We start from the raw sequence: 11,908 nt of genomic DNA, 5'->3' as shown, positions 1-11,908 counted from the left end.
TAGCAGTTACTAGAAACGGCATGGAACAACTCAAAGGTGGATTTAGGCAACAACATCTGCACTGCACAACATGTACTTGCGGCCACTGCCAGTACAAACACCTTCATAGCTATCCATATATATATGGATTTACCAAGGAAAAGAAAACATCTTAAACGTGTACCTTTTCATTGTCACAGAGCAGAACCGGCCTTCCTATAGTATCCAGCAGGCCAAGATTCAAAGTAACATCTGCTACGGCTCGAGGGAAAGGGGGCATGCTGGGAGGAGGGAAGCCAAGTCCAGAAGTAAACAGGAAGCTACTCTGGTCATAGACAACTGCAAAACTCTCAAAAGCTCCGCAAATACACAATACAGAAAAATACCATGAGGAACCATTGTTTTTTCTACAAAATGCAGTAACGACGGAGAACAGCACATTCGGGAAAGAGGAAGAAATTGCGCAAGCAGACATGACCCTCACAGTACCGGAATTCCTAGATACTGATCCGGATATCGAAAATAACTTGCAAAATCAGCCGTGTGTGCAGAAAATTGTGCAAGAGCACCAGGCTACTCTTCCAGGTCTCGGCTGAAGCAACTGCAAGTGACAAGGCCGTAAAAGCTCTCCTATCAAAGTAACGTTGCCACTGGGAGGTGAAGAAAAATCCAGAGGCGTAGCTTACTAATAAGACACGGGACCAGAAACCCTGACATGCTCGGTGGAACTAAGGTAACTCCACCGTGAGGGGAGCAGGTTAAAGCCAAATGATGTACATATACCCCGAAGAGCAGGCCTGGCTGTGCAAGATCAACAATAAAAATTATCTTTGGCCTTGCCCTGCAGCAGATCACATTTGCTCCTCACACAAGCATAGCATCCCTGGACAGCAAGAGGCTCCCAGACGTACAGTTCCACCCATCGGTTGCGTGTTTTGTTTTTTAAGCAACCAACCAACCCACTGGACACCGTAAGTCTTGACGGTGCTTATGCATCAAATGCACATTAGGTAGCTGGCAGCAAGCTGTTATTAGTCAGCGCCATAGCTCAAGTAGGAAAAAACATTACTGCTTGCTAGCGAGCAATAGAGGGACGCTGGATGTGACTGACCCATAGCAAAAGTCTTCCCTGCAAGAGAGGTGCTGGCTGCCCTACCTCTCAGAAAATCTAGCTGTAACCAAAATCCTTCCAAAGGAATAAGCCTTCTACAAAGTCCACCCAGCCCTGTTTCCAAACTCTCAGCTAAGGAGACTCAGCAATGATTTTCCTTCCTGATGATTATTGATACAAGCTCAAGCCCAAGCCAGGACAATGCCAGCTAACACTCAAATTTTCAAGAGTCCAACCTCCCAGAAATAGGTCAGTTGGGCCTCTACAGGTCCTAACTGCCTATATTTGGAAAACACCCTGCAGTCCACTCACTCATCAGAGCACAAAAAAACCCACAACAGGTGGGATTTACAAGTTATACTAGTAACTTCACTCCTTTTCAGCTTTCAAGCTGGGGAGGGAACAGAAAAAACAGCTCAGTTCTCTAAGCTCGCAGTTAGCCTATCAAGTAGAAAACCTGACATTTACTCCGTAAAGAAGACTAGACATAGAAGAGTCTGGAAGAGTATCACGGTTTTCAAATGGGAGTTGTAATCCATCCCCAGTCTCGCTCAGCTATGGCTCAGTTACCACTGAGATTGAGCTTGTTTACTCCAAAGCAAAAAGCTTGGCATGACTTACAGAAACAGCTTTTCTTGCCAAAACTCTAATAGCAAATGTCTGTCGAAAAGCCACTTGGAGAAGTGCTGTTTACTCTGGTAATCAAGCAAGTTCCCTGGAATGAAGTCTTGCAATCTTCCCAAGAGGTGTCGCAATACATTTACCTGTACCTCAGCTACATACCATACAGGCTGCTGTCAGAGTCTGAGAACTACCTAAGTCAGGAGGCCAAGGCAAACGCACCTCAGCTACTAGGGACCCAACGACACTCTATTACTACACCGGGCATGCAGTTTGGGTCCTCATTGAAACAGGTTGATTGTTTTTTTGTGGTTTTTTTCCCCCTCTCTCTTCTCGGCTTCAAGCTAAGCCACAGCCAGCAACACCTCTTGAAGATGCTTTTGAGAAAAAGAACCTCAAAACAAGGTTCTCTGTAATCTTCTTTGTAACTGTGGCTTTAACACCAAACTCACCCCCTTAACCCCTTTTTTTTTTTTTTTTGGCCACTCTGAACTAAGAGCCCAGTTCAGTGCTGGAAATGCTTAGAGGAAACACCAGCATACAGCTGGACTAATAACTACCTGGGAGGAGCGGCAGACTGCGGAGGCCAAGGCTCCCTTTCTGTTTAAGGAGTCACTGACCTTAGGCTATTCTGCTTTTCCTCATTTATTTAAGACCAAGTTTCAAGTCCCTGTCCAAATTCTCTCTAACCACACGGAGATGAAAGGCTCTACCCTCTTCAATACTCCCAGCTTTTGAATCCAGTGCAAAGGGCTACTCATTTGCTCAAAGTTCAGTTGGAAATTTCGTTTCCAAAGAGGTGCCTCACTCAGCCCCTCCCTAAGCCAGTAACTAAAAGATTCCTTTGTACCTGAATTAAGTGGACTTCCTACTGATACAGGTACTGCCATTTGCACATTTTGTTTACAAACAACTTGCACTCTTGTGAGAGCAAGGAGCACATACTTCACACACAGCTGCTGTTCTTCACAGCCCTACTTTGCACTCTTCAGCCTTGAAATTCCTGCTTTGAGGAGAAACCAAGCTCTAATTTCAAGCGTTTACATGTACTCCCAAGAGCAAGAAAAAATCTTACCATGATTAGGTTATGTAAAAAGTTTAATTATAAAATAAATAAGTTTGTTATGGAAACATTAAATATTAAATACAGAAATAAATATTTACACATTTACAGATATGACTTGACAATGAATGGCGTTTCTCTGCTACCAGAACAATTCTGCTCTGTTTATACAGAACACATTCACTCTTTCAAGAAGAGGCTCAACTCAAGTAATACTCTGTGCTCAAGACTGCATGGACACTTCAAGAAACCAAGGACACTGGGGTCAGAAAAGTTTGAGGTAAGTAGAGTTCTTTGCACCAGAAGGTAGAGCACAAGAAACCACTGCTTGCAGAGTGTCAGCGTGTGAATTTCATTCTTCAAAGGAACAGGATCTTGGTCAAGTTCAACTGACTGGATCTGATGTGAAGCATTTTGTACTTTAAATGCTGCTTAAAGCAGCATGGTCTATCCGAGTAACAAAGTAGCTTTGTGTTTTTAACAGATGGGTCCACGCTTATCAGCTTGTTTGAGCAGGGATCATTTCCTTCACATACAGAGCTTCAGCTCTTGCATTTACTGTCTCAGCATCCCAAAGAGACTAATTTCAAGTCACGCTAACACACACGCAAACCGATAGCTCCACTCACACAACAAGTCCTACTGAATGCAGAGGGATTACTTTCCACACATACAGTAACAGAACCCAGGTGTGGCTGACAAAGTTCTGTCACCAACACCCTGCAAGTCAGAACTAGAGATGAAGTTGCTGGAAGCTGATAACAACAGGGAGCACAGTGACAGCAGAATTAGGTTACTCATCCACCGAGGTCAAGGGAGAAAAGCCATCCAGAACTCTTCCCTTTTTAACTGTGGGAGAGGGAATGGAATTTTTTCCCCTCCATCCATTCCTGAAAGCCACAACAAGCTCTCTCCCTTTGGGTTAGGGCTGCCCAAAGAGACTTGCTAACAGAAGAAAGTCCATCCACACAACAGCAGAGACTGGAGCTCCAGCACTGATCGAGAGGGCTCAGTAGCAGTAGCCTCTAGCAGATCTTCCACCCCACAGCGGCAGCTCCTTCCACATCCTTCTGCCAAGATGTAACGGCAGCTGTCCTCCCCAGCAAGTGGCATGTTGACATCTCCTTGCAGCAGCCTCTGTCTTGATGAATCAGGGCTTAGTGGCAACAGCTCCAGCCCACAGTGTCCAGGTGGATGTGTCAGGTAGCCAGAGGTACTCTGCAGCTCAGCAGTGGCCACATCAGAACTGCTCTGTAAGGGGCAGACCAGGCACGTTAATCACCACCAGAGACACAAGCACTCTGCGCTAGAACTGCGCCAAACCTCCATCTGAGGCAGGTAGGTTAAGGAAGTGCACACACCTGAGGACACTCTGCTAGGTACTCCTCAGCTTTGAGCAAAATATTCCAATTGTCACTGGACAAAGCTGGGACAAGGTCTGTAGCTGACATGTAGCAAAGCGAAACTTCCGAGTGCTGCCACAACTTCTCAAGACTATCCTTTATAGTTTCCTCCTTCAGCTTGTAGTATAGCTCCTGTTCAATAAGGGTCCTCGAGTCTGCTGCTAGGTACACTTTTGCTCAGAAGATACCAACTTGCTTGCTCATTAACGTCCACTAGATCTCTCCCAGGAGTGATGCACCTAGACCAAGGAGCTTTAGCACTCAGTTGCTATGACAGTATTTAATTTGACCGAGAGGCTACCTATGGTGCTCACAGAATTGGCAGCTGCTTCTTGGTCTACAGCTCTCTAAGCACCCGAAACTCACGATGCCTTGCAGACAAGACATGAAAATGCTCAGTACTTATGTTACATGGGGTGATGATCCACTTTTAGCTGCTGCACCATCTTCCATGATGGAAGTCTACCATAGTTTCTTGCACTAAACCTGCCTCTGCCCAGATATTAGGGTTTGATTTTTCCTTCCTAAGTCCACCCATGACGGTACAGCTTCCTATCCTCACTTTAGCTTTTTGGCTGCTGTGTTAAAGCAAACAGCACTGCTGAATTCACACAGCTCAAGGTTTCGGGAAACCAGAAAACTGAGCCAGTCCTTCACACGTAACCTATGTGTTTCAAGGCGGTTCAAGCTTTAGAAGCAAACACGAGCTACGCAAAACATGCATGCAGTTCTCATATGGTAACTCCAGCCTTGAAGGACTGGAAGGCATTTCAAGTCAGCTTTCATACCTGCTTCCTCCTCATTTACACACCAACATGGCCATTTCTGTTTTCTTGTCGAAGTTTTTTCCTTTCTTCTTTCTCTTCATACTGAGGACACTTTTTCCTGACCCTGCGGAATTACGGCATGTTAGAAGTCATTTTGAATCCCGATGTACGTCCTGTTGTTACCAGCCCCCACATCCTCCGCAACATTTGGACTCATGTCCTTTGAATCCTCACGCAACTCCTCAGCACCAGCAAGTTTCAAGCAAGACAATTTTTAAGCATTTGGCATCAAGCACAATCTGACAAGACTATCAAGAAGCCCCTGAGTTCGGCACTGGCAGTTTTGCCTCACAGGGCCAGGGCTTCCTGGCTTAAGCCCCAACAGATAACAAGATGAAGAGGGTTTACTGCTGGACTCAGCAAAGCAGCAGCAGCCTTTCTAGGGGGACAGATTTCCTGGTGGCTGTAGCGAACAGCAGCTGAGACCAAACTGCCTTCTCCCCACAGCAGAGCCCTGTGGACTTAAGTATTTCAAGTCCCTGTCCTCTCGATGTGTCCCTCGAACACATAAGCTGCTTATTGATTTTCTCCAGTCTTTTCTAGCAACTGTTCCAAACAGACCATGTAGCTTCTCTGGATGAAGGTACAGATTCAGGAACCTCATGCTTCAAGCCTGTGAAGGTTCAGAGCATGAAACATGCCATCCTCGCTCCAGAAACTAACAATGATCCTTTCTCTTCCACCACTACAGAACTGGTTCTCTCTCCTAGCAGCAAGGAATGAAGCAGTGTTCGGACAACAAGTGTTCATCCCAGCATTCCTCAAGGTCATATCTAAATATGAAGCAACAGTGAAATGACAAATGCGCACCTTGTTTCCTGAACTGCAGTAAAGGGTACAGCACGTACCCAATTCAGTTGATGTACTTCATCAAGAACTAAAATTAGACTGAACTTCTGAGTTTCACCTACAACATCCCAAGCCCTACTGTGGTGGAGCTGCAGCGTCGGAACTGGAAGACTGTTCCAAAACTCAGGAAACACTGGAGGCAAGCTCCCCGTCCCGACCATCCAATCTCAGCACTAATTCCCGGCGAACACACTGGCAAGACGCAAAGGCACAGGCATATATAAGCTGCTGGGTACCGCTTGTAAGCGGGTACAAAGATGAGTGTGATGTAGGGCCTGAAACATCTATCTGGAACAGCTCTTAGTTTATTCGCAACAGGACCCCCAGATTCTGATTACCCACCAGGCTGAGCCATCAGCAGTTGGTCAGGCTGGAATGGTTGTTCCCTCCATCTTCACAGCAAGCTGTACAGTACTTGGGACTGACAGCACTCGTTCCCCCATTTGATTGCCCCTCAGCGTACGTATTTAAGCCCAGCAACCTCCATGAATAAATGGACAGTTGGAGCACCATTTCCTTCCCTCCAGCTGTGTACCCAGTCTTTGGCTAGTGGCCACACATGAGGCTCTTACATTACTGCTTGCAGGCTTCTCCACGAGGATTAGGGAAGGCGCTGCTGTGTCAGCATTAACGCTCCTCCTCCACGTCCTGCTGGTGCTCTGCAGCACTGTAACTACCCTGGTCGTCCCAAGAGCAGAAAGACTCTTGTTCTAAAACCTACGGGGCACAGGCTGCTCACGGCCAATACGAAGAGGGGGCAAGTGAGCACGCAGTCACTTAGGAACTTCTCAGACTTCGCTTCTAGCCTCAAGACGTATCCGAGTTGGGCTAAGAGCACAGCCCTTTTGACTGTCTTCCACACAGGTAATTCAGGTGAGCCATGCATATTTTGGGGCTAATGGACACAAGCCCCGCTCACCCTCAAGCTAGACAGACACCAAAGAATGTAATACTTACTGCACTATCACAATGATAAGTACAGTAATGAAGCTGACGCTCGAGAGCAGGACAGCTACCACTACCAACACAGTCTTCGAGTAGTCTGCCACATCATTCTTCCTTTGAGTTTTCATGAACTGTTCACCACAGCGCTCACCAAAAAAATCCTGATGACACCTGCAAGTAAACATTAACACAAGTTCTTATCAGCTCCCGTGCTGTCTGGAGCCAAGGACACCCACACACATTCAAACCCAACTTAGACATCTTCAGAGTTTCCCATGAATCTCACGATGCTCCCTTTAGAGCGTGTTCATGAAACGCCGTCACGGCTCTAGCACAACGTTTGTCAGCATTTCAACAAGTCGAGATTAGTTTGGGCGTGATGTTCCAGGAAGACACGCCTTTTCATTCTTTTGGTTTGAGTTTATGACCAACTGATGAGTTCAGTGGCTTGTTATGCATCTCAGATTCCATCATCACTTAATTTACATGGCAGAAAGACTCTCAGTCAAAATACGGCAGGAGATGGATCTATGCCCAGTCGACACCGATTTTTCCTCTGAGCCCTCACACGCCACTGGCTCACGCCAATCGCGCCTAACTCGCAAGGTACAAGTGACTTACTTGCAGGTCACCATCTGGAGATGTTCTAGGTATACGCATTCACCATGGATGCAAAAGTTTTTGTATTCCATTTCGCATGGAGTCCCTTTCTTTTTGTTTTTCCCTTTGTTTTTCTTCCTTCTTGATTTGCCGGCATTCTTCTCACCCCCCCTCTTTGTTGGCTTGGGTTTAACCACAGGTTCAACTGAAAAAAGGACAAGATGACTCAGTCTAGCAATGCTAAAAAGCTAGATTCTGTGAAAACTCCATTACAGGACTTGGCAAGGGGGAGGGGGATGGTCACTGCAGGAGAACCTGTGACCAGGAAGCATAGGATGGAAGCGAGCACACAGCTGGACATTTCACACCCAGCACAAAGGCAGCAAGCTTAGAAGCTAATTAAGCACAACTGTGCCAGCATTAAGTCCTGTGCCATGCAGGATAAAGCAGTACAAGCAGATGAGCTGAGAGAGCCCCCAGAGATGAAGAGCCGAGTTGAAGGACTGCAGCATTTCGCAGCATGAGGTACTTGAGTGAGGCTGTACAGGTTCAACCCCAGGCCTGTAAAGAACACCAAGTTCTCACTGAGCCAAGCCATCCACCGGTTTTGCATCGACTCCAGCAGAAAGCTAACAGCCTCCGTCGCTCTACACTCTCCATTTGCATCAGTGATGAAAGGCTTTATAACTCACTAGATAGTCCCGGGTGCTTGCAGAGGCAAGACGGCTCGTTGTCCCAGTTAGAACACTTACTCCCAATGACCTGCAGGGCTGTCTTCAGCAGAAGATAACCCATTTCCAGTTCTCCTACTTTGAGGGAGAAGCCAAGTGCACCAAAGGAGAGAAAGCAGGATAGTCTGCAAGAGGCAGGTTATTTGTTCTCCCGCTTACTGTTGCCCCTTATTATCTCAATTAAGACAAACCTCTAGAAGAGTGTGGTTTAAAATGCTGGTGACTTAGTAGCCTTTGGGGCTACTAAGGGCAATCGTCTTCCTTGCTCTGGGGAGAACAAGCTAAAGCCAGACACTAAGGGACATAAGCTCTGCAGCTGCTTCGTGCGGCGGTCATAGCTTAGTAGCAACGTTTTAGAGCAAGTCAGTAACAAGCTGGTTCTCTAAAGAAAGCGTCCCTTTACTGCTAAGCATAAAGCAAGTCTTCTCAGTGCAACCCTGTGCTATTCAGGAGTAACAGTTAAGCAGGTGAGTTTGAATAGGTCTCAAGTACAGTAGACCTATTAACAATACTCTTCAATTTCTCTATTGTGCTGTGCAGACATAATGAAAGTAATCTTCGGAGTATTTATATTTTACCCAGAGCACTATGCATACGGGCAATCACCACAATAGGACACAACTTGATCCAACTACTTCATAACCCTGTATTTCTAGTGACAAGAAGAGAGCCTGCACAAAGAACAAGGTGTAGTTCACTGTTGTCTAGACAGCCGATCGTTTTAACTTCTAGAGCAACAAGCCTGGCTTGAAGTTACTTAAAAGCAAAAGCGCCTTCAGCAACCAGAACTCTGATTCAAATGGTATAAGCTATATTAATATGTAAACGAGGAACACTGTTCCTCCAGCAAGGTTTCCTGTCCCTAGAAGGGTGAGCTTACTACTGACAGTAGAGGCCCCTGTTCTGTCCAGTTTGACTTGATACTTAGGTTCACACTTTCATAATTGAGGTTGTTTCCATTCTTCCCTCTTCAAGGCTCAGCAGCCTGTCGGTTTGATCTCCGTGTCCCTGTCTTGGTAACAATTCTGGTTTCTGTGCAGTTATACAACACTGAAGTCACCAAGCCAGTAGTTTCACAGGCCGAGCTGCTCAATAACTCTGACATTCCTGTTTCTCCTGGAAATCTCCAACTCATGAACAACTTCAGCAAGGGTCCACAAATTCCCCAGATGGAGTATGTGGAGCACCGTACCCTCACCTAAGTTTAGTCCTTTAGTCTCATTCAAGTCTCAGAGTGTTTCTGCAGAAAAAATAGCAGCCAGATCTACCCTGAGGGGAACAGCACCAGCTACTAACATCTACTCAAGTTCAAATCACTTTTAAGTACCTGGCTTGTATTACAACTGCACTTAAGCCAGAATCAACAAAACCCTCCCCTCCCCATAGTCAGGTGGGCTATTCAGATCTCCTCACAGCTTCGAGGTGGACAAACTACAATAAATTCACAAAATAACTATTGAGAGTGAAGTACTGCCTGAAAGATGCCTAACAAACTTTCCTGCAGCCTCTTAAGGGGTTTAAGTGTTTGCTTTCCCAGGAAATTTTAGTCAACTCCAAACCAAATAAGCCAACATGAGAAAACACCCAGAAAATCGGTCAGCCTGATGCAAAACACACCTTTTGGGCCAGACAGCACCCACAGACCCCACTGAGGTTTCCACGGCAAGTCGGTGGTAGCTGGCCCATCAGAGCCCTCCTGTCAGGTTTATCGGAGGAGAGCAATACAGATGGCAATCAGCTAATCTGCAGCTTCCGCACAACCTAGTCACACTCACGGTAAGTTTTCATCCCTGACAGCCTACTTTTAATGCAACAGTTTTAAGTAGAAGCCCGCTTTCGCTCTACGAGCTCCACACAGCTGCCTTACAAGAGAGCTAAGTCAGAAAGAAGTCCGTGCTCATATCCAGAGAGTCCTCAGGCCCGGCACTGATGAGTCCATCTCACACCTGGCCCCGTCCCCCACCGCCGGCAAGGCCGCCGACTCACCTCGGATCAAGTCGTCCACGATGTACTGGTGAACGGGCAGCGCCTCCTCGTACTCCTCATCCTCCTCGTAGTCGGGACCCGACGCGGCCTCGCCCTCGCGGGCCTCAGGCTCCCGCTGGCCCGGGCCCCCGTGCCGCTCCGGCTCCGTGCCGTTGGGCGAAGAGGAGGTGGCGGCCGGCCGGCAGGCTGTGAGGAGAAATGGCGCCGTGGGCAGGGGGCAAAACAACCGCCGGCGCGCGACGCCGCGCGAGCCCCCCCTCACCTCACCTCAGCGCCGCGCCCCTCCCCACCAACGGCCCCCGCCGCGCGGCCCCCTCAGCGCGCCGCCCTCCCAGCACGCACCTGCCAGCAGGGCCAGCGCGGCGACGAACGCCACAGCGCGCATTGGCAGTCCCGGGGCGGACGGGCGACGGCAGACGGACGGGGCAGAGGAGTAAAGAACGTCGCAGCGGGCGGCGGCGGAGCGCAGCGTTCCATGAGGAGCCGCCCGCCGCCGCCGCCCGCTTTATAGGCGGCCGCCGCTCGCGCGCCCGGACGTGGATCGGCGTCAGCGGGGCGGGGCGGGGCGGCAGGTGAGGGCGGGGCCAGCGGCGCAGGCGCACCTGAGCTCTCCGCTGCGGCCGCGGAGCTCCCTGCCCGCCCCGCCGAGCAAATGCGGGGACGGCCCCTGGCCGCGCTCCGTGCGGGCCTGCTGCAGCCGGGCGGAGGGGGGGCCGCGCCCCCGGGCAGGGAAACGGGCTCCTTGGGGGCGCTTTGGCCACCGGTCGCCACGGCAGCGCGCAGCGCAGGGCGCCGTGCCACCGCCAGCACCGCCGGCTGAGCCGCGGGGCGGGAAAGCGCGAAGCAGACCTGCTGTTGGGGCGGGCAGGGTGGGAACCCAGAGAAGCCCCGCGGGGGGACGAGGATGAAGGGGTGGGTGCCCTCTGCTCCGCTCCCCACAACGGCACGGCACGGCACGGCGGGAGGGCAGCCGGGACATCGCACCTTTGCCACGCCCGCCGGGGCAGGGCCCCTCGAAGCGATGCAGTGGGGCGTAGGGAAAGGAGGATCAGGGCAACCGTCTCTTCCGACAGCGGGGCTGCAAGGCTACTCACAGCTCAGGAGGCTGACGGAGCCTTTGCTCGAGGTGGCTGGGATCCAAGCTGCTCAGTCATTAAAACTTCTCCCCTCTGCCACGCACGCCGAAGGAGGATAGGCGGCTCCCGGTGCCGTCTCCGCCGAGCCACGCCAATCCCAAGAGCGATGCCCAAGAGCCCTGAAAAAGAAGTCGCCAAATCTGTCGCTCGGACGTTGACCTGCAACAGACAGCCCCGGCACAGCTCTGTCAGCCTTTTGTGCTTAGGGCAATTAAAACTGATTTTCACTAGCCGACGGCTTTACTGTTGGGTGGTTTTTTTTATCGTTGCGTTTCCCCTCGTTTCCTGTGCCTTTTCTCATAGCGTCTACAGCAGAGAAAAGACAAATCCTGCTTGGCTGCCGCAGCCCCGGGACAGAGCGTGCTCGGTCCCGCTGCAGCACCGGCCGGCAGTCGCTGAGCAGCTCCGGGCTACGGCTGGGGCATCGTTTGGGGGCAGCCGGGGCTCCACAGGGCCCCTCCTCTGCCCTCGGACTGCAGTTCCCTTCCCACCAGACATCCGTAACTCCCAGGGCCCGGTGCTTGCAGAGACTGCGCGCGTGTGAGGGGACGTTCTCCAAAGGCAGAGACTTTGCAGTTTGGGGTCTCTCGCGTCAAAACGTGGGGCTGGTTGCGTGAGAGTGGCCCAAGGGAGGTTTTGTAAACGGGGAGATTTCCT

At 49.9% G+C, this 11,908-nt stretch overlaps 1 protein-coding gene across 2 annotated transcripts; it reads right to left on the bottom strand.

Annotated features, from left to right (window-relative positions):
* Window positions 1-2,801: 2,801 nt before the first annotated feature.
* AREG (amphiregulin) lies at window positions 2,802-10,600 on the bottom strand. Of its 2 annotated transcripts, none has more exons than XR_008576872.1 (6): window positions 10,458-10,600; window positions 10,116-10,301; window positions 7,420-7,603; window positions 6,811-6,969; window positions 4,136-5,068; window positions 2,802-4,025 (listed from the first exon to the last, which is right to left on the bottom strand). XR_008576872.1 is itself a non-coding variant. In XM_054824146.1 (6 exons), exons 1-5 carry the CDS (start codon window positions 10,498-10,500, stop codon window positions 4,981-4,983), a joined length of 660 nt encoding a protein of 219 aa, XP_054680121.1. In that variant the 5' UTR covers window positions 10,501-10,599; the 3' UTR covers window positions 2,802-4,025; window positions 4,966-4,980. The 2 variants fall into 2 exon arrangements, 1 of the variants encoding a protein (XP_054680121.1); XM_054824146.1 differs by having other exon boundaries at window positions 4,966-5,068; window positions 10,458-10,599.
* Between the last annotated feature and the right edge of the window lie 1,308 nt (window positions 10,601-11,908).

This window comes from Grus americana, chromosome 4 (assembly GCF_028858705.1).
Source record: "Grus americana isolate bGruAme1 chromosome 4, bGruAme1.mat, whole genome shotgun sequence".
In the NCBI taxonomy this organism is placed as follows: Eukaryota; Metazoa; Chordata; class Aves; order Gruiformes; family Gruidae; genus Grus; species Grus americana.
Note: the sequence above shows the minus strand (reverse complement) of the source record. Positions and strands in the feature narration are given on the sequence as shown.

What these genes read in the sequence shown, in the direction of transcription:
- AREG (XM_054824146.1), bottom strand. Translation starts at nt 10,500, where the DNA reads ATGCGCGCTGTGGCGTTCGTCGCCGCGCTGGCCCTGCTGGCAG. An exon ending in CGTGGACGACTTGATCCGAG is followed by an intron (nt 7,604 to 10,115) that starts GTGAGTCGGCGG and finishes TCCTTTTTTCAG; the next exon opens with TTGAACCTGTGGTTAAACCC. An exon ending in CTCCAGATGGTGACCTGCAA is followed by an intron (nt 6,970 to 7,419) that starts GTAAGTCACTTG and finishes GTTTACTTGCAG; the next exon opens with GTGTCATCAGGATTTTTTTG.